This window comes from Orcinus orca, chromosome 20 (genome assembly GCF_937001465.1).
Source record: "Orcinus orca chromosome 20, mOrcOrc1.1, whole genome shotgun sequence".
Taxonomy (NCBI): domain Eukaryota; kingdom Metazoa; phylum Chordata; class Mammalia; order Artiodactyla; family Delphinidae; genus Orcinus; species Orcinus orca.
In genome coordinates, this window is record NC_064578.1 from 33,360,088 (window position 1) to 33,381,606 (window position 21,519).

Consider the following 21,519-nt stretch of genomic DNA (forward strand, 5'->3'; position numbering starts at 1 on the left):
GATATATTCATAAAGATAACATAATTCAAAAGTTTCTTACCATGTCCACACCTACAAAATATCCTAAGCTTTCTTTGCCTGGCAAAACATCACAGAATATAACTGTTCCAGATTCTATAGTTTCTCCAAGCTTCAAAGAAACTCTGGAGTTTATTTCCAGAGGGGGAAGTTCAACTTGCATTGTGTCCACTGGACCTGCATAATCACTTTCCAATCCAGTGTCATCATCTTCTATGAGTTCTAGCTTGTCCAATGCAACAAATACTCCACAATCTTCATCACACTGAAAAAGCTGTTTCCCTTGATATATCCCATCAGTGAAACCTTGGCCACGACCTTCTTCCTAGTTTTTAAATGAGAGGAAAAAAATGATTGACTGATAGAGAAAGATGATCCCTAAGGAAAAAGATCCACTCTGGGGACTTCAGAGAAATCACTGAACAAATTCTAAATGACACATATAAGAAATATAATTATTAGAAGCTGATATTGAATTTAGGGTGTTTAAAAAATAAGGAAGAAACTGTATCCGATGCTGAAATAAAATTACTTGATAATTTCAAATCATTACTGTGAGAGAGCGTGGGCTAGATTCTACATTGTGATTTTAACAAAAATTTTGTCATAAAAAGAAAACTTTACTTTAATATGACAGTAATGCTAGCTCCATTTATTGAGCGCTTACTGTGTGCCAGCCACTGTGCTAAATCCTGAATCAATATATCACAAAAACACTGCAAGTTGTGTATAATATTACTATTTTACAGATGAGGAAGCAGATTTAGAGAAGTGGCTTGCTTAAATAACCTAGTAACCCAGCTAGCAAATGGCATAGTTAGGATGCAAATCTCCAATTGTTTTACAATTGCTGCTTTAAAAAATTAAACCAAAAAGCAAACAAGGGCTTTCCTGGTGGCGCAGTGGTTGAGAGTCCGCCTGCCGATGCAGGGGACATGGGTTCGTGCCCCGGTCCGGGAGGATCCCGCATGCCGCGGAGCGGCTGGGCCTGTGAGCCATGGCCGCCGAGCCTGCGCGTCCGGAGCCTGTGCTCCGCGGCGGGAGAGGCCGCGGCAGTGAGAGGCCCGCGTACCGCAAAAACAAAAACAAAAGCAAACAAGGCATGAAATTCTACTTGCAAGAATGTCAAAATATAACTGACATTTAAGTTCTTGAGAATTAATATTAATTTTGGAAACATTATCACAGAGTTCTTGGTTCTCTTTTCAGTAGAAACAAATTCCAAGATGATTTTCACGTACATTATCAGGGACAACTATAAGCAAGTTGAAACTGCTGTTAACTTATATAACCAAAATTCACAACTTAATAGTACACTTTAAGAAAAAGTGAGAAACCTACAGGTGATAATATCACAGGATAATTAACAATTTTAAGTAATGAATTCATTTACAATTGATAGAATTCATTTTTAACATTCAATGTTAAAATTTCTAAGATATGAAAGTCTTCAATAATTACATCATCTACTTGCATTTCCTACTATAGTAGGTAGTTTTTAAAAGTTTTCAATGCAGCATCTTTGCATCATCTCAATTTACCATTAGAAAGTAAATCCTAAGGATTATGAATATTAAAAATTACAGAAGATTTCTGGGAAAACTTATTTTGTATTTAAAAGGGGAAAAAACACGTGTGCACACACAGACACAGACACAAATACACACAGCCCACTAAAATGGCTTATCAAACTTACCAGTAATTCTACTCCAAAGAATATTCCCGATACTGTCCTCTCTGCTAATAAAGGTCCTCTGAAGCGTACAACTCCAGGAAATTTTTCTTCCCCAGATCTCAGCTGGACTTTCACAGGGCAGCCCACATCTATTTGGAGGCCTTTACTTAGTCTGTTTCTGTTTTTAAACAGGCTGAACCTCTCTTCACAATTGGTAATTGCCAAAAGTAACTCTGTGAATTTTTCATTTATTTCTACAACATCCTTTTCATCAACAAACAGAACTGCATGTGGTTGCTCTAAAATTTTTAATCCAATCTGATTTTTCTTGCCTTTTGTAGAAGGAATCCTTGAATGCCCCACAGAACGGTCTTGGATATACTGTCCTATACTCCCCTTTGGTACTTTAAGGAGTTTTTGTGTTTGTTTGTCTGTAACACTGCATTCTTGAAGAAGCAAATAAAAAATCCGCTCTTCCCAGTAAGGTGAAGTAACTTTTTCTTGGCTCCATAAGCCCGAACTCATTGTGATATTAACTCCAAAACATTAACTCAAAAAAAAAGGAACTACTAAGTGTGTAGTAAAACCGCAAAAGGTAAATTCACTGGCAGTCCCAAAGCATGTTTTTAGCAATCTGGTGTCCATGCTGTAAAAAGACAGCAAATCAAAACGCCTGGAGGACAAGCAAAAAGAAACTTTACATTTCACTCTACCGTGAGCTAAAATTACGGTCAAAGACTTTTAAAATTCTTCATTGGACTAGTAAAAACACACACTAATGACATACTTCCAAAAATATCTTAAAAGGTTAAAAGATATACTATATTACTTGTTTCTACTGTAATCTCGCGTATTTAATCAAGGAGATTCAATTGTAAATTATCTCCAAAGACAATACAATAATGTTTGTTTCCAAGGCATTGAAATTTATGAATTCAAATTCTAGTAAAAGATAACCTTATATACATATTCTGACATTTTCAAACTTTCACAAGTAGAAGTTTTAATAGATCCTGCCTAACTTAAATGGATAAGCTGCTATATTTGGGCAACACACACAAATCAAAAAGGCTATTTATATATATATATCTGTACAGGTAGTTTAGGTAAAAAGTTACCCATCACAATTATTATATTGAACATTTTTATCAATAAAAATACCATAAAATCACATTCTGAAACTTCAACCACAATTCATTTATCTGTGTACCACAGTTTGATAATGGAACATTTTATCTAACTCAGTTTCATTTCCTTAATCTTGTACATTTTGTCCTTAGGCAAATGTTAATAGTATTAATCATAGCTATCATTTAATTTCTCTCAATCATAAATATCAGATATTATAAATCTGCTTAATATTAAATATATCTTAAAAATCAATTTTGTAGCCATCAAAACTTGGACTACATAGGGAAGAAATATAACTGCAGTACAGCATCAAATATAAAATGTTTTTATACCACAAGTTTAACTATGTATACTAGAAAGGAATACATGAAAGATTATTTCTTTTTCAGTTTCAATTTTTCATTAAAAATTTTTACAAGAATACTAATCTTTTGCAATTAAAATAGACTTCGCAACCCTACTTGAATCATGGGTTTAAAACTACACAATTTCATCAATTCAAGTAAAGACTTTAATTCATTATGTTAATTAATTATCTTACTGAAAACAATAGTTCTTAGGTATTCTCTGTCACACGCATGTGGCTATTTGGTTTCTGAATACGGTATTTATTCCATCCTTCTCTGAGGTAGCCATATCCATTTCCATTATTCTGGGTAATAGCAGCAGATGATAGCACTATCATATTTATCTATTTTATTCTTGGAATTAAAAAATAAATACTCCTAAAACTTAAGAGCCAAATTTTAAGTTTAACCATTTAACTTAATGATTAAATGTGTAATCTGGCAAATCTACACACGGAATAACATTTCTTTTAGAACGCACTGGTAGATAGTGAGGTTCTCTATAATGGTAAAGTTTTAAAAGTCTGTCCCTCTACAAGCCAGAATGAGACATGAAGATCACCCAAGACAGGGTAAAGGGCTTGGCACCTCCTCAAGCCAACATTATCGAAATATATGCACAACAAATATATGCACAATATTTAGTGAGGGCAAGCAGCATAAAGTGGTTCTCTCTCTTTTTTTTTCTTTTCTTTTTTTTATAATGTGTTTGTCTTAATTCCACTTGAGGGCACTGTCTCTTCAGCAGGAATAGGATCAATTTATGTTTGCTACTTATATAAGACACCTGTGGAAACCCCACATAAACAAAACCCCTTAGGAAGGCGACCCAAACCGTAATTTGGCTCTATTCCTTAAAAGTCCTCAAATGAAGTATTCGTTATTGCTGACTAAAATTCTTTTTAAATGTCAGCACTTTTCAACAAGGAAATAGCCTCATTTTTATCTTGATCACTGAATTATCAACATGAATATAAATTATTATGTGTGACCCTCACTATGCAAGCGTGCTCGTTACTTTGTAATGAGGCTTTACGTCATGCTTTCTGAGTTCTTCGTCTGCCTTCTGTAGATTTACAGTCTATGGTTTTCCCCTGCCATCAGCCATTTTCTGTGGTTTCCTGCAACATGCATTTGACTTATTTTACAGCCTTGCTGCTTTCCAACTTATTGCTTCTAATGAGTTCTGGGAAGCCAGGTGATGAAATACAGTTGTGTGTTTTAAAAAAAAACAAACAAAACAATAACAAAAAGAGGAATGCATAAATTCTGAACGGGTCTTTTAGGAGTAAAGTGCATAGGCTTTATTGCATACACATTATTTCGGTTGCTCCCGGAAGGATGAGACGGTCAAAAAGCAACTCCTAAAAAAGTGAAGTTGTTTTGTTCTCTTTAGAATATATTTAAATATTTTTGGCCAAAAATTGTTTTTAAAGTATGGCAATTCTATTTTGAAAAGAAATCTTTTAAGTTCCTACAAATTATATCTTCAAATATTAAAATTAAGAAATTCCTTGAATCTTAATAATTAGTATATGCCAACAACTTCTGCTCTGCTGATGCTCTAGCTTAACAATCCATGTCATGATTTAAAATAAAAACCACCAGTGCTAATGGAATATTACCAAGACAAAACTAAATCACTGTATGGAAGGCATTAGGACACCCTATTTTAAATGAATTTGATTACGATTGGTTTTTTGCAAATCATTTAAGAGACAGTCCACAGTAAAATATAACTACCTTTGGTTTATAAAAAGGTTGAGGGCAATTTAATAATAGTTAATAAGAACTGTATTTTAAAGTTAACTACACAAGTAGTAGTAACTTTTTTCTGACTTGCATTAGCACAAGTCAGAGTGAGCTTAACTCATTAACAGGATGGGTCATGTTAGACAACTAGAACAGCAAAAGTTATAAAATATTTTAAAAGCATTATCCAAAAAGTAAAAAGGATGTGGTTTTTCCTCTTTGAAAAAGAATACATGAAGAAAGAATAGGTTTGGAATTATCATATTAAAAATTGATTCTCCTCATTGCAACTGATAGAGAAAGTTGAACAGGGAACTTTATGGCTCTATTAGAGGTATATAAGACAAATTTAATGAACATTAATATCTCAACTTACTGGCATTACAGCAGAATATGCTAATACAGACTTTCTTCCCTGTAGAAATGAATATGATGCCCACATTCTTCTTTCACTGGGATATGCACAACACTAAAATTAAGTCTTAAAGAACCCCAAGCAGTAAAAACTGACTCAAGACCACATGGGAAAGATTTAAATCACATTGTCAGTGAGTTCTTTATCAATCAAGGTTTGTTAGTTTAGTATTTTTATGGACTCAGCACAGTGTTAGACACTGAAAAATACAGAAGATTTAAGGTTGATGGCTGCCATCATTTGTGTTCTTTTATTACCTTCCAGGTCTAATTGTTTAAAAATTGCCTCTAACAATATACTGTACTTCACTTTGAGTGTAAATGTATCACAAACGATTCATCTAAAATACCATCATACTTATTTCAGGCCGAAAAACTGAGTAATTATGAATATCCTGATAAATACTATAAGTACCGAATGAAGATTATCAAAGAGTTGGAATACAATAATATTTTTAACGCTAAAACCATACTGAACAGGACTTTCTTTTGACAACACTTCAGATGAGATTCAGGGTCAGATAGATTTGAAAATATATCTGGTTATCTAAGCTTGTTGATGGTCTGGATTCTGAGTAAAGGAGAATTTAATTGTATTACAATAAAGTCATTAAACCAAGTGAGGGTGGGAAGGCACAAATATCAGTTTCCTATCAAATGCAATGAAAAGAAGATGAGTGAGAAATATGTTTCATATGAAAATATTAAACTAATCCAAATTAGTTCTAAAAGATAATATATAGTACAGATGAACAGCATTAGCTACATGAAAGTGACAATGGTTAACTTATCTAGAAGAAACAATGTCATTTTGATTCTCAAGTTATCAGGTTATTGTTCAAAGAACTTCACCGAAGAAAACAAAAACAGATGCAATTCAGTAACATTTTGCATCTCCTGAGATATCATGACTTGTTCTAAAAACCACAGGGGTCTATGTATACCAGAATAAACATTGCAACACTAAAAAATTGCCCATAATTATAAATGACAAACAGGTAGGGAGGCCAGTGTGCATACCCAAAGAAAAGAAGATACACAGGACTTTTTCCAAATGCTTCTAGATGGCTAGAATAATTACCGTTTTAAGAAAGAATATTTCCCATTAAAAGAACAAGGTCGTATATTCCCAAACAGCAGAGATTCCAGAAAAGAGACCAGACCAGAAAAGAGTCCGTTTTCCTCATAGATTAATTTGTGACCCAAGTACACACTTATTCAGTACCTAAACAAGTGGGTTTTATGAGGTTTGGAAGAAAGTCTGGCTCCCACATCCGCATATTCACGTCCTCCGAAGAACCTAAAACACTCCTGTCTCACTGGAGTTACACCTGGTCTCTGCACTTCCAAACTGTGAACTCTCTAAGTCCTTCATCTTTATATTTCCACTGCCCAAACAAGAGCCTGACAGTATGTTAGACAATCAGTACATAAGAAATGAATGAATGACTTGGTTAACTCAGGTGATAACAGTGAAAGCCAAACTTCCATTTCCTCATCCTAATCGTTTAAGTGATTAAAAGCTTCTTTTAGGTTAAAAGAAGAAAAAGAGAAAAGACTCAGGAGTTGAGAGTAATTAGGTTTTTACCTAATTCCCTAAATAAATGCTAATTCTAATTCTCTGGCTCAATGAAGGAATGGTCAGTCTTTATATCACTTCATTGTTACACACATAAGAGGAAACAAATAAGGAATATTTCACAATTACGAAAAGTTGTTTTGAGGTTCATTTGAAACTGGGTTCCTAGATTCTCACACCATGTCTGATGCCTATAAATTCTGCGCAACCAATGAAAATACCTTGACAAATTTAAGATCACAGTGTGAAAATCAGGAACAAAATACTAAAGTTTGATGAATAGGATAATTTACTCTTTTCTTCTGTGTTAAAGACTTCCTTGAACAAAATCACAGTTTAGGCATGCCAGATCACAAGAAATCATTCCTGCTGCATGTCTATTGTTTTATATAACAAGTGCCCTGGTCTTATCAGCTCTTCACTAAAGTTACCCTCCAAAGGAAGGCTTCTTCAAAAGAGTACTGTAAAATTTTGTAGCAGAACATTAGAGAATGTTCTAGGTGTTATCAACATTCACAGTACATGAACTTCAACAAGAATTTCCGGCAAATCATTTTCACCTAATATTGTGCTAGTTCAAATCCACCCACTACTCAGTAGGGAATTAGCAAGCTAAATTCTTAGACCATTCAATCTACTTGGGGCGTGAGGGGGTGCGCAGAAAACCAACGCTTGAATGAACACCCTCTCTCAAGGCCTGGATTTCTCCTGGAGCCAATGACTGCAAAAGGAACAATCTTATTAAGATCCCTATTAGCCCGAAATCAAAAGCCAAGCAGGGAATGCTCCTTAGCTAAGCTAAGCTAAGCATACAACTTTCCAGGGAACCTGAGGAGAGGAAGGGGGCAGGCATGACGGGGACTGAAAAGCTTGGTGGCTGGAAGGTGACAACCATCCTAAAACATGCAAATGCCACAGGGTGGAATAGAAAAGATGCCAAGTAAATGAATAACTGGGCAGTTGAGCCGGCTGAAAACCAAACTCAGGAACACCATCTTCCGTCAAGACTTCACGATTTCCCCAGAGATCGTTAATATGACAAGAAAGAAAAAAAAAGAAAGAAAAAAATGAATACCTTGCTTCAACAGAGCGCACCTTTCAACTAAAGAACTCCGGGTTGTTGTGTAAAACCATCCTCACCCTGGAAAGGGAGAAACTGAAAGAAAAACACAACACGCCATTAACGAGGCCAGAACCCCGACTGCTCTTCCTGGACAGGAGCCACAAACACTCCAAAACCCAAGGCACCGATGTGACAGTATTACAGCCCGGGGCTCTCGATGCCAACCCGGGCTGTCGGGAGCCAGCCAGCGGCCCGTGCCTCAGTTTCCCCATCTGTAAATGGGGGGCCCAAGGAGCAGACGGTTTCCTGCGCTGCTCCCACCCCCAAGTCCTCTCTTCTCCCGGGGTCCTGGCGGTGGTGACCACGCTCCCACTACTTGGGAGCCCTCTCAAGAAGGCCGGAGGGGCTGGGGTGTCGGTGGGGAAGCCCCGGGGAGTGGGTAAGTCCAGGCTGACGTCAGCGGGCTCAGCACCCCGCGGGCCCGGCCGGCTAAGGGCCGGGGCAAGTAACGGGCCGGCGCCGAGGCCCGACGGCCGCCGCGGTAGCTTGAGGCGCCCAGAGGCCGGGGAGGGGCGCCCGAGGGACCGGGCCGCCAGTCGCTCGCCCTCTCGGCCGCCAGCTCATTCACTCACCTCGGGCGGCGGGGCGTCGCCCCTTCCCCAGTCTCGCTAGCCCGCCTACCGGGTCGGCCCCGGCGCCCCACACCCGCCGCCCTAGTATTTACCTCCAACGCGCTAGCCCCAGTGCAGCCGAACCTGCTACCTGGGCCCGCCCCCACCTGCCCCGCCTCCGAACCGCCCAGGGACAGAGGGAGGGAGAGGAGTAGGCGGGGGCAATCCCGACGCTAACCAATCGCAGCCCGAGCTGCGTTCCTAAGCACGCTCTGATTGGGCCATCCTGTGACAGACCTTCCTCCAATGGCTGCCGGCCCGGAGCGGACTGAAGGGACTTTCCGCTCCGTCAAGCTCGGTCGAGCCAAAGGGAAAGCGAAGGGGAGGGGAGGAGAACTGGAGATATGGGGGGCGGGGGGCTCTGGCTGATTGGACGAAATATTGCGGGTGCCACGGCCCCATTGGCTAACAACAGAGCCGGGGCGGGGCGCTGTGCTTCTCCCGACTCCACCCGGGTCTTGGCTTTTGGCTTAGCTGTCAAAACTCCTGCAGACTGAGAGTTCGGAGCTGGGGTGGGGAGGAGCCCAGACGCAAGCTAGGAATAGGATTTTAGGATTCCACGAAAAAGCAAAGCTTTAGAATAAGACCTAAGTTTGAATCCTTTGCGCTTTCAATTAGTAGCCGCGTGACACGGGGAACTCAACTGCTCTGAGCCTCAATTTCCCCATCTGTAAAATGGAGATAATCGGATCGCCTGTGTTACAGGATTGTTGTGAAAAATCGTATGTAAAGTCCTGACACACATTAAGAGCTCAGTAATGTTGTCTTTTCCTCTTCCTCAGATTCTGTGTGGGACCCCTGCTGTTTCTGAACCTCCGTTGCCACCTATCCGAGTTTGGAGGGACGTCTCCCTAGGGTGATGGAGAAGGGATTTCCACACAAGGCCTCCCACAGATCTGCACCCCTGGCCACCAGCCAGGACTTGGGGTGTAGTTAAGGATCTTTCAATTAGAAGGGAGATTTCTGATTCCCAAAAGTGCTCACAATATTTAAGGAAGTGCTTTTTATAATCAGTCCCAGAGCCTTGCAGCATGCCTTGCTGCACCGGATACTCCTGTTAATTAATTCCTTCTCCTTTGACATTTTAACTACCAATTATAGGAGAAGGTGATTAATACTGAGGAAGGAAGATGTGGGGTGTGTGTGTGTGTGTGTGTGTGTGTGTGTGTGTGTGTGTGTGTGTGTGTGTTTAACCATGAGAGGGAAAATTTTCCTCAGTGGAAAGTGACATTTCTGAAAATCTGGAGAATTTAAACGAGTGAGTCCATAAAATAAGTCACAGGAGTGATTATTAACATTACTGGTAAACAGGCCACCCATCTCCTTTGCCATAAGAGCCCAGAATGAAATGGACATCTTTTGAAAACCTCAATCCATTCTTGTCCCTCTTTAGTCCATCCTTAGCCATCTTCATGATCACAATGCAGGAGAAAGCAATAAAATGAGACTCAACAGACCTAACTCTAAGTGTGGCCTTAGGCAACACTGTTCCCTTCTAGATCTAGGTTCTCCAAAAAAAGTCAATAGGACTCCGAAGTCACAGTCTGGCTGTTGGGAAGAAAAATTCAGCCTGAGGACTGTTTTTGCTTGACCCATACAGTGAGGAGGAAGAAGTGGGATGAGGGAGAAAGATTTTGAATCCTTTTAGACAGGGCAAGCCCACTCCCTTTCTCCAGTTTGCCACACTCCTCACCATTCCCTATTTTATCCTGCTGGAACACTTCTCTCATTTACATTATCTGCTGGTTCCTGAAGGCATTTGAATTTGCCACCCCTGGCATAGAACATCCTCGTGTCCTTTGGTGCTGCTGAGCCCTAGGCTTCAGGAGGGCTTTCTTCCCTAACAGCGGTGGTCAGCCCTCCTGTCACAGGTTCCCTGAATCAGTGTCAGGGCCCAAATTCATCCAACAGATATTCTTCCAAGCCAGACGGGATAAACAGGGCTTATCTCAATTACCGTCTCCTATCAATTGGTAATGACCGCCTAGAACATTGTGTTGAAAACAATCCTCAAGCTGTATTCAGGCTCACAGGGAAGAGAGATGCCTGCCAGGGGATGAAATGGGAAACGGTGTCATGGTGCTATTACTTACAGTCCTTAGTAAGCTAGCCTTTCACTTTACAGATGGGAGATTAAGGTCCAGAGAGGGAAAACAGCTTGTCGACAGTCACCCAGGAGATGAGCTGGGGCCCTGATTCTCCTAATTGCAAGCCAGGGCTCTTTCTACCTCTGTTTAAATGGATTCTCCAACTGAAATGCCCATCCTCTCTGCCTTCCAAATCCTCCTTCGTTTAAGGGTCAGCCAGAGTCCACCCCCTTCCCGGGGTCTTTGCTGATGGCTCCAGGCCCCACTGATCCCCTCTGTCTACCCACCACCCCGCAGCCTCTTCCACTCAGCCTGGCCCTGGCTTCACACGACCGGTGCTTCTGTTACTGTGCGAGCAGCAGGAAACACGGCAGCGTATGAGAGAGATGCCACCCTCGTCCTTTGGCAAGGAAGGCAGACCTTAAACGAATAATTACACCATCGCTTAACTGGGGCGGTTAGAGGGAGCCCCAGAAGGAGAACTGCTCTGAGCACACATCAAAGGTGGCTGGTACCCAGGGAAGGCCTATTTGAGGAAGTCATCTTTAAGATGAGGTAGGAAAGTTGACTGGCAGCCGGGGTGAGGGGAGCACCCCAGGCAAAGGGAACATGTTACATGACATATTGGAGGAACTGGAAGGGGCAGAGCACAGAAAGTGTAGGCGCAGAAGGGCCTGTCTAGGGCCTGCTGAGCAAGGACCAAGGGGTGGTCTATATCCCAAGAGCAGTCGGAGCCCTCTGAAGGGTGTTAAGCAGGGTAGTAACTGTAATTCTGCACTACCTCGCATACTTCTCTTATGGCACATAGCAGGACCCCAACAAAAAGCCAGTGAACTGAATGGAGCTCTCTCCCCCAGGAGCTGGGACCCTCCTGGTTGCCTGGTAGAGGCCTATGACTTGGAGTAACACCCAGTCAGGTCTCAGCAAAACCTTCACAGCAGCACTGGTCATGTTTATTCATGACATGCCGCCCCATGCTTCCCAAATCGCTGCCACAGGCTACCCCTACTTCCAGCCTTGCCAAATTCAGTGTGAATTTTATATCCTGCTGCACAACCCGAGTATCCTGATATTTCACACTTCCACTCCCCCATCTCAGTAAGTGGCAACTGCCAGTTTTTCATCCAGCCTCCCGTGGGTCCAGTCCTGGGAACGTGTGCATTCATGAACTCTAAACCACGAGGCTAAATGGGCCAGGCGTCCCCACAGACAAGGACACCATACCACTGCTCTCTCCATGATAGACCGGTGTGGCGTTTCAGTCAATGGCTGAGTCGAGAGCCCTCCATCTCGGGGATGTGCTTCTCTCTTAACGAGGCAAACGCTAAACACAACTGAACATTCTGTCTGAGGGCTTGTACTCCGGTCACCTAAAAGCTCTTTTTAATCAGATAAAAGAGATTATTTTAATCATCTTTAAACTAATCCAACTGAACTATAAATCCATGTTCTCCTGTTTGAGCTATTTGCTCTTATCAATGACAAATGATTTCTGTGTGATTTAGAAAACACACACAGAGAGAAAAAGGGTTTCGTGCTCTCCATTGGGATCTTTGTGCTACATCTAGAATCTCATTTTGAGCAGTAGATACGTTAGGAATGATCCCATATCCCAGGAAGCCTTCCTCCCTAAGGAAGGAATCACTAACAGTGTCGGAAAAAAGTGACTCATTATCAGAATCTACCCCAGGGGCAGAAACTTCTATTTCTGCCCCTTTTAAGTAGGTGGATTCTCCCTTCATTCAACAAATATGTGGGCACCTACTATGTGCCAGGCACTGTTCTAGATTCTGAGGATGCTGCAGTGAGCATAGCCCATGTTCTCATGGAGTTGACATTCTAGAGGAAGGAAGAAACAAGGGTGCATCAGGTGGTCATGCTGAGAAGAGAGGACTAAGCAGGGCAGGGGCGAAGAGGTGGTTGGGGACTGCTGTTTTAGGTAGATTGTTCAGGGAACGGCTCCCTTGATGTGGTAGCATGCGAACAAAGACCCGAAGGAAACTAGGAAGCCAGCCATGCCGCGTCTAGGGAAGAGTGTCCCAGTAGGAGGAGACAGGCAAGTGCGAGGGTCTGGAAGCAGTGGTGTGCTTGGCGTTGCCAAGGAAGAGCCAAGAAGCCAGTGTGGCTGGAGTTCAGAGAATGGGGGTGTGAGTGACAAGGGTGAGGCCAGAGAAAACACAGGGGTGGTCCAGGCCAGCAGCAGACCTCGCCTTTTACCCGGCACCGGATGGGAAGTCCTGAGGTGTTTAAATCAGAGCCCTGGCTCATCTGACTTATGTTTTAATGGGCTCACTCAGAGGCACAAGGGCAAAAGCAGAGAGACCAGTCAGTAGTCAGGCAAGGGTGGGCCCCAAAGGAGCCCCTTGTTTCTTGGGGGGTGGGAGAGAGCAGGTGGGAGGAGGGGAATGTGGAACTGGAGATGTCAAGAAAGAAGGTCCAGATAAAGAAGAGATGCAGCCCTTCCTGTGAGGAAGGATTTTCAGGTGATTGACGGGGCAGGGGTAGCACTTAGGGGATTGGATTTGTGGCTTTTTCTGGAAGTGATGATAGGTGGGATTACATTTAGAGGAAAAACAAAAAAAGAAATCTTGGGGAATCCAAAGAGCTTGGATTGCCAGTCTGCACAGCTGCAGTCTCCCCCTATGTAGTTCTCCAAGGGCAACTGCCCAGGCCGGTCCTCGATGTTGTTCATGACCTTGCTGCCCACCGGAACCTGCCACCCAGGGCCCGAGGCCCTGTGTCCCCTCCCGTAAGGCCTTGCCAGGGAGTGTGCCCTGAGCGCTGTGTGCTGCACCAATCTCGCCAGCGGGAAAGGAGGCGTGAAGGTGTTGGTGCAATAATGAAATGATGCTGCATGTAGTCTCAACGCAGCCCGCTTGGAATGGGATTCCGCCTCCCACATCTCCGTGGGGTGTATTCATTTCAGCATCTGGGTTTGGCACTCTAGGTTTTGGGAAAAAAAACACTCAGATTGACATTTTTTTTTCTTCTAAGATGATGGTGAATCTAATTAAAGTCTCAAGCTCTTTAAAAATTCTTCTGCCCTGATACCTTTTTTTTCTGTGTGGAAGAATTAAATATTCTGAGCTACAGATCTGGAATCTGCCTGCTCCCGGATAAGCCACTGGCCACCAGCACACATCTTTCAGGTAACCTCCCTGTTGGAGAATTTTAAGAGTCCTAGTTCGCAAGTTACCTGCAGATACCTAGAACGCCTTTGGTGGACCTACTGGCCTTTCGTGAGGTAGGAAACATCCACTCTGAGCTCTGACGGTAATCACATGTCAAGATCTCAGCTCCACCCTTACCTGGGCCCTCTTACATTTTTTTTAAAATAAATTTATTTATTTATTTTTGGCTGTGTTGCGTCTTCATTGCTGCGCGTGGGCTTTCTCTAGTTGTTGCAAGCAGGGGCTACTCTTCGTTGCAGTGCACAGGCTTCTCAGTGTGGTGGCTTCTCTTTGTTGCAGAATACGGACTCTAGGCGCGCGGGCTTCAGTAGCTGTGGCATGCAGGTTCAGTAGTTGTGGCTCACGGGCTCTACAGCGCAGGCTCGGTAGTTGTGGCGCACGGGCTTAGCTGCTCCACAGCACGTGAGATCCTCCCGGACCAGGGTTCAAACCTGTGTCCCCTGCTTTGGCAGGCGGCTTTTTAACCACTGCGCCACCAGAGTAGTCCCACCTGGGCCCTCTTGAGCTCTTTGTTCTCCATAATCTCTCCCTGGGTTATATCATCCAGGCCCAAAGACCCCATTCCCCTTTTGATGCTGAGGATGCCCATGGTGTTATATCTGGTGGTGACCTCTCCCACGGGCTCCAGACCCACGCCAGAACGTGGCGTCTCCATTTGACCTTTCTACTTAGATACCTCAAACTTGAAACTCCAAAACAGCAGTCTCTCCTGCTTCCAAACTTGTTTCTCCCCAGTTACTCAAGTCAAAAATCTAGCAGATATCCTTGAGTCTTCACTTTCCCTCACCCCTTTCATCCATTCCATTTGTAAACATTTGGGAATTGACCTCTAGAATACCTCTGGAATCCATCCTTGTCTCTCCACCTCCACTGATACCCCCTGATGCTGCCCAGCTGCCTCTCCCCTGCAATGGCTCCTAGGTGGTCTCTCTACTTCCTCTTCTCCTCACCCTTACCTTTATGCATTCCACTCGCTTCTCCACCCCAGAACAAGAGAGATCTTCTTTAAATGGGTTGCATTGCACTGCTTAGAACTCTCCAATGCCCTGCCATGATTCTTTCCCATGGCCAACTAGGCCCTTCATGAACTGGCCCTACCTACCTCTGCAGACCCATGTGGTGGACTCTCCCCTTAGCTTGCCTCAAACACACTGTATTAGTTTCCTGCGGATGCCGTAACAAATGATCACAAACTTCGTGCCTTGAAACGACACAAATTAATTCTCTTACAGTCCCGGAGGCCAGAAGTCCAAAATGGGGCTAGAACAAAAGTAGCTGCAGGACTACACTCCCTTCAGAGGTTCTAAGGGAAAATGTGTGTCCTTGCCCTTTCCAGCTTCTCAAGCTGCATTCCTTGGCCCATGAGGCCCCTTCCTCCACCTTCAAAGCCAGGAGTATAGCCTCTTACTTCAGTGGTCACCTTGCCTTCTTCTTCTGTGTCAAGTCTCCCTTCGCCTCTCTCTTATAAAGACACTTGTGGTTGCATTTAGGGTCTACCCAGATAATCTAGGATAATATCCCTATCTCAAGATCCTTAACTTAATGACATCTTTAAGTCCCTTTTGCCATGTAAAGCAACATTTTCAGGTTCCGGGGATCAGGACCTGGCTATTTAAGGGGGGGTGTGTGGATTATTCAGCCTACCACACCCACCAAGCTCTCGTCCATGACAGGGTCTTTGTAAAGCTTGTTCCCTGTGACTGGAATGCTCCCCCAGGTCCCCCTCCCTCTTTGCATGGCCAGTTCCTTCTCATCTGGGGGCCTGTCACCGTACCTGTCACCTCCTCGCAGAACCTGTCTCTGAACAACCTCCAATCCAAAGGTTTCCCTCTATCTTGAAACTTTATTTCCTTCCTAGCACTTGCCACAGTGGACCTTATTTTATATATTTTCAAGTTTACTTGTTTTCTGCCTGCCTCTCCCTCTGCCCTCCCCACCAGTGCCTTGATGACAGGGCTGGTGTCTGTTCTGTTCAGATGAATTTGCAATGCAAGATCGTGCCATGCAAACAGGCTGCTCTGTCTACTCCTCTGAGAAAGCAGCACCCCCCATCTTCCTCCTGATCTTCTCTATTTGAAAGAATGGTCCAGACAGAACCTGATGCCACCAACAAAGAGAACCCACCCCTATGTTCATAGCATCATTGTTTATAATAGCCAAGACATGGAAACAACCTAAATGTCCGTCAACAGATGAGTGGATAAAGAAGATACAGTATATACACACACACACACACACACACACACACACACACACACACATATGCAATGGAATATTATTCAACCATGAAAAAGAATGAAATAATGCCATCTGCAGCAACATGGATGGATCTAGGGATTATCATACTAAGTGAAGAAAGATAAATACCATATGATATCAGTTATATGTGGAATCTAGAATAGGACACAAATGAACTTATCTATGAAACAGAAACAGACTCACAGGGCTTCCCTGGTGGCACAGTGGTTGAGAGTCTGCCTGCCGATGCAGGGGACGTGGGTTTGTGCCCCGGTCTGGGAGGATCCCACAAGCCGCGGAGCGGCTGGGCCCGTGAGCCATGGCCGCTGAGCCTGCGCGTCCGGAGCCTGTGCTCCACAACGGGAGAGGCCACAACAGTGAGAGGCCCGCGTACTGCAAAAAAAAAAAAGAAAGAAAAAAGAAACAGACATAGAGACTTGTGGTTGCCAAGGGGGAGGGGTGGTGGGGCAGGGATGGAGTGGGAGGTTGGGGTGAGCAGACATAAGATCTATAGAATGGATAAGCAACAAGGTCCTACTGTACAGCACAAGGAACTATTTCAATATCCTGTGATAAACCATAATGCAAAAGAATATATACCTATATATGTAACTGAATCATTTTGCTATATAGCAGAAATTAACACATTGTAAATCAACCATGCATCAGTAAAATAAACTAAAACGAACAAACAAAGAGAACCCACACACATGCTCTCCCTGGGCAAGGGCCCAGGGAGATGTCACAACATTTAACCAACCAGACACACACGAAACCATTCAAGGAAGCAGATTTCACCTTGATGAGCGGCCACGTGAGTCCTTGCTAATTAAATGCAGCTAAGAATTATTTCGCCAAGGCCCACTCAGGAGGCTGCTTGCCGAGGAGAACTGTTCTCAAATCTTCTCCTGTTAGAGACTCCCGGAGCCACTTGGAGAGAATGGAGGGAGGCCCAGGGGTCCTTCTCGCATTTCTCACATTTGCCGCAGCCTAAAGTTCATGCTGGATTAGACTTTTCTAAACCAAAGCCAAATGTGTTTTGATTGCAAGCCTATTTCTAAAACCTGCTTGTGCCTTAAGCAATCAACTATCTGGTTGAAACATCATGTTTCCCCCCTTCAAGTAGAAAATTGTGCTTTAATATTTGACGATGTTCAGGAATATTTTTAAATGTTTGGTCTCAACAAAGATAGCTTCGGTGACTCAATAGTTTTCTCCTCTGTGATTATGTGCGGCATAAAATTCATGGCCCTATTTTTTTTATAAAAACATAAACTTGGGAGAAAAAAACCAAGTGGTTTATAAATATTAACCAGTTTTTCACAGATAACAGTGTTTAAAATAATAACACTTGCACAGCACCTGACAGTTTAGAAAAGCTTCAACATGCATCATTTTGAAAAATTCAGAATAAACATTTGCTTTATAAGGAAGGGCCTTTGATTTTGCCCTGTAAACTTTTGATCCATAACTTTATATCCTAAAGCATTCTGGCACATATAAAACTGAACAGTCTCTTATGAATATATTTTGGAAGTCTGCTTCCAGAGTTCAGTTCACAGGCATCAGAGTGGGGCTGTTCAAACTTCTGACCCAGATTAATTTTAAAAAGCTGCATTTGGACGGGGAGTGGTTTCCAAAGGTTTAACTGAAAAGTAATTGATTTCACTGGAAATAAAGGTCCAGGTGTGATACCAGCTGTAGTGTGGTCATATTTTTCTTGAAAATCTAGAATGTCTTGAGGAACACATGGCTGTCATGTGTCCCCTCTCAAAAATGTCTTAAGTACCAGAGGAGAGCAGGGTAAATTGAAGCCCTTCCCATCCAGGATGTGTGGGGCGTTGAGCGCAGTGGGAGGGCGGGAGGAGGGCTGGGGTGTAACGGAAGGAGCAAAGATGAGAACGCCAGTATTCTGAGTCCTCAACCGCAGAGGAAGCGCCATGTACAGGGGTCCAGGATGAGTGGAGGAACTAGACATAGAGAACAACCTAATGGGTGACCATGAGTTGAAACACAGCAGAAAGTTGCTTCCTGAATACCCCTCCTCACGTGGAGCTCTCTGCACCAATAAGCACGCAGTGGCATCCGTGGCTCCACTGACCCGTGTCAGGTTGGCCCGAGACCAGCCCCATCATGTAGAGGGGGGCTGCCCCTCTTCTACATCCCAGGATTGAATCTTGGGAAGAACTTGACAGGAAAAACAGGCTTTGGGAAAGTCTGCTCTGCGGGGCACTGATGCGCCTTCCTCTGCCAGGACAAAGGTGGCCTATTGGGCTGGCCCTGGGCAGGACCAGGTTCCATCTGAGTGGACTGCTGTCAGATGTCATCCCGTTTCTGGGATCCAGACCCACGGCCTGCTCCCAAACAAACTGAGATGAACGTTGACCTGGAGACATCAAAGCAAGAGTCTGGTGTCCCTGTGGCTGAGCTTCTCAGTTTCCTCCGGAGAGAAAGTGTTTCCTCGGAGCCTGAAGGGGATAAAGCAAAGAGAGGTTTGAATAAGACCAGAACCAGAGCAGTGTTTTCAACCGGGAAGCTGCCGCTTTATGAACTCATGCCTGGATGGCCTGGCCCTCCGGCCCAGCTGCAGCTCTCCTGGGAGAGAAGTCTATGCAGGTTTCACCTTCTGTCAGCCAGGATGGCTCATGAATCACTGTGCACGATTTAACAAGCCTTCATGGCCCTGCAGAGTCCACACTGGGCCCAGCCAGCCCTGACTCCCAAGGCTGGCCATTCTTTTTAAGGCAACAGCAGAATCTGTCAAGAATGCAATGAGCAAATCCCAATGTCCTCCCAAGCTCTGCCAATAACACCAGAACCCTTAAAATATCAACCTGATGCTAGCTTGCTCCCCCCCCGGACACAGAATGTGACATTTCTCAGAACTGTGCAATGCTTTAAGAAAAAAATAAAGCCCACGCTCTACCCAGGACCCGAGGACCTCACAGGCTACAGGGATTACACAATCGCACAGAAAGGAAAAATCTCTCCATCGTAGGACAGATTTTTACAAGTCTTTATTTTTAACTTCATCATTTGATAGCTACAGTTGCTACTGCCTTGATGTGCTTTTTGAGGGAGGGACAAATCTGCATATGTAAAGCAGGGTTCACGAGCTTTCAGGGATGAGGCATGTAATATACAGCAGCCGAAGGGGCCTGGCCCAAGCCAGTCGGCATGGTGGGGTTTAGGGTCAGCCTGAGCCGGTTTGCCCAGCTGAGTGGGGTCAGCCTGTCCTCTACTCTGCTTAACTACTGGCATTCTAAATGGAGTTCCAGAGTGGCCAGCTTTTTTTGAGAAACCCCTGAAAGATAGATTTTTATAGGGAATGTCCTCATTTTAAGATATTGGTTTCTAGCCCAGTGCCTGAAACATATATAGTGTCATTCACTCATAACATGTTAAATCAGGAGAAACCTTTCTACCTCTAATCTGAGTGATAAATATGTATTTATCCAGGGGAAAAGAAGAGGGAGAAATCTTTGAAGTTGTGATGCACTGCTCTTTTCAAATACATAAAGGAACATGGTTTTTCATTACATATAAGACTTGGAAACACTGGCCAACAGTTCCCATCCTGTGTAACAGCCACCCAGAGCTGCAGAGGGTCTAATACAAGAGCATTGACCTGTGAAGGCAGATGGGATACCCAGGGAAGGCAAGGGCTGAGTTCTTTTCTCCGTTTCCCTCTTCAACCACACCCCAAATCCCACACGATTGCCTAGAACAGAGACATTCCTGAATAAACGCTCATGATTTAAAAATGAGAGAGTTGGTCCCAGCTTAGAAACATGATGACATCTTTCCCAGGGAACCAGACCCATCACATGCAGAATGGGACTAAATGTCAGGGTCATAAGAGATCTTAGAAATTCTCAAGTTTCTCTCTCCCTTCACCCCAATTTATAGATTGGAAAACTGAGGGAGGTTAAAGAGGCCTGCCCAGGGGCCTTACCAGACTTCCAGGATGGTGTCATTCTTTTCAAGGGCCTGCAGGAGGGCTTCTGCCCCAAGGGAGGTGATGCCGTTGTAAGACAGCCTGGAGAGGAAGATGGAGTGGTGAGCTTTCAGGATGCTTGCTTGTCTTCTTGAGCCTGTTTAATTAAAGGAGGCTTTGGGAGCCGGCCAGCCTCCTGAAGCCCACCTGCCCCCTCAGCATGTCCCTCTCCTGCCAGAGATTCCCAATGAGCTCATCCGCAAAGGCTCAATGCCCAAAGTGAAATGCACCCCTCTCTCCTCCATTCACCAGATGAGTATTAAGAAGCTGCTCCCTTAGGAAGGAGCATGGTGGTTAAGTACATGCATTTTAGTGCCAGACCTCCTGGGTTCAAATCCACCTTACGCTACTCCCTTTTTGATCTCAAGCAGATGAGTCCCAATTTCCTCATCTGTAAAAAGGACCTAGAAGAGTACCCACCTCATGGAGTACAAGAATTAAACAAAGAATGGCATATTCTAAAGCACTGGGCACTGTACTTAACTGATAGAAAATAATCGATGAACAGAAATATTGTCATTTAAGAGCCTTGGGGGCACAAGGACACAGACTAAAGAAAATATGAGGTTGGAAATGGGGAGGGAAGATGGTATACAGTCAGGGACAGCAGGGGGAGAGCCAAGTGGTCCCCACACTGCTCTTTTGCTCACAGCTGGCCTTCTATAATCTCCACTACCTGGCTTCCCCCTCAACAATTTCAGGAACTTCGGAGAAGCTGACCCTAAGGCAGTGCTAAAAATAACAGCAGGCGATATTTTTAGAGCTCTTACTATGTGCCACGTCATAACCTACATCACCTGGGCTCACGCTCAGAAGCCTATGTGGAGGGTTCAGTTTTTACCCCATTTATACTTGAGGCAACTGAGGCACAAATCCAAGCGGGAACGGCTGGTAATGGTGGAGCTGGGGCCCAAACCCCAGCTGTCAGGCTCCAGAGCCTGCAGTCTTAACCAAGGCCTGGCACAGACCACGTCTGGAAGAAGGATGTAAGCTTTGCTTTTCTTTTTTAGGATATGTGAGAAGCTTGATTTTTATGGGGAAACAGTGGAGGAGGATACAGTTCAGTGGTGCTGAATTATAAGACTCTCGACAGAGCAGCGTGGGACATCGGCGGCTCCCACTGCCTGGCATCTGTGGGGTTCGAGTGGGGTAAGTCTATGACAGTGAGGGAGGACAAATGCGCCTCATCCGCACACGGTCGATAATAAACCAGGTATTGCCAAGAGCCGCCCTGCGTGCAAAGCCTGGGATCCCAGCGCAGACAGACCCAAGCTTCACCAGGGCCTCCGAGCCCAAGCTTCATCCCTGTGACGAGTGGAAGTGTTTTCCCCAAACACTTGGCAACTTCCTAGCCCC

At 44.1% G+C, this 21,519-nt stretch overlaps 2 protein-coding genes across 19 annotated transcripts in view; both read right to left on the reverse strand.

The window, feature by feature from the left end:
• Positions 1-8,833, reverse strand: part of CYLD (CYLD lysine 63 deubiquitinase) — a 61,940-nt gene extending 53,107 nt beyond the window's left edge. Inside the window, exons 1-4 of one of the 6 annotated variants that reach the window (XM_004264892.4) lie at positions 8,704-8,833; positions 7,992-8,072; positions 1,715-2,366; positions 41-343 (exon numbers count right to left, since the gene is read on the reverse strand). In XM_004264892.4, coding sequence (XP_004264940.1) covers positions 41-343; positions 1,715-2,218 — 807 coding nt within the window. In that variant the 5' untranslated portion in view covers positions 2,219-2,366; positions 7,992-8,072; positions 8,704-8,833. Of the gene's footprint in view, positions 1-40; positions 344-1,714; positions 2,367-7,991; positions 8,073-8,611 lie in introns of all 6 variants that reach the window. The other 5 variants (XM_033418932.2, XM_033418931.2, XM_033418936.2 and 2 more) reach the window with 5 other exon arrangements.
• Positions 8,834-17,283: 8,450 nt separating this feature from the next.
• NOD2 (nucleotide binding oligomerization domain containing 2) overlaps positions 17,284-21,519 on the reverse strand; it is a 28,740-nt gene continuing 24,504 nt past the window's right edge. For 4 of the 13 annotated variants that reach the window (XM_049702804.1, XM_004264889.4, XM_033418930.2 and 1 more), the window contains 2 exons: positions 20,122-20,205; positions 17,284-18,634 (listed from right to left, as the gene is read on the reverse strand). In XM_049702804.1, the coding sequence (XP_049558761.1) occupies positions 18,562-18,634; positions 20,122-20,205 (157 nt within the window). In that variant the 3' untranslated portion in view covers positions 17,284-18,561. Of the gene's footprint in view, positions 18,635-20,121; positions 20,261-21,430; position 21,519 lie in introns of those variants that run through there. The other 9 variants (XR_007474076.1, XR_004480665.2, XR_007474077.1 and 6 more) reach the window with 8 other exon arrangements.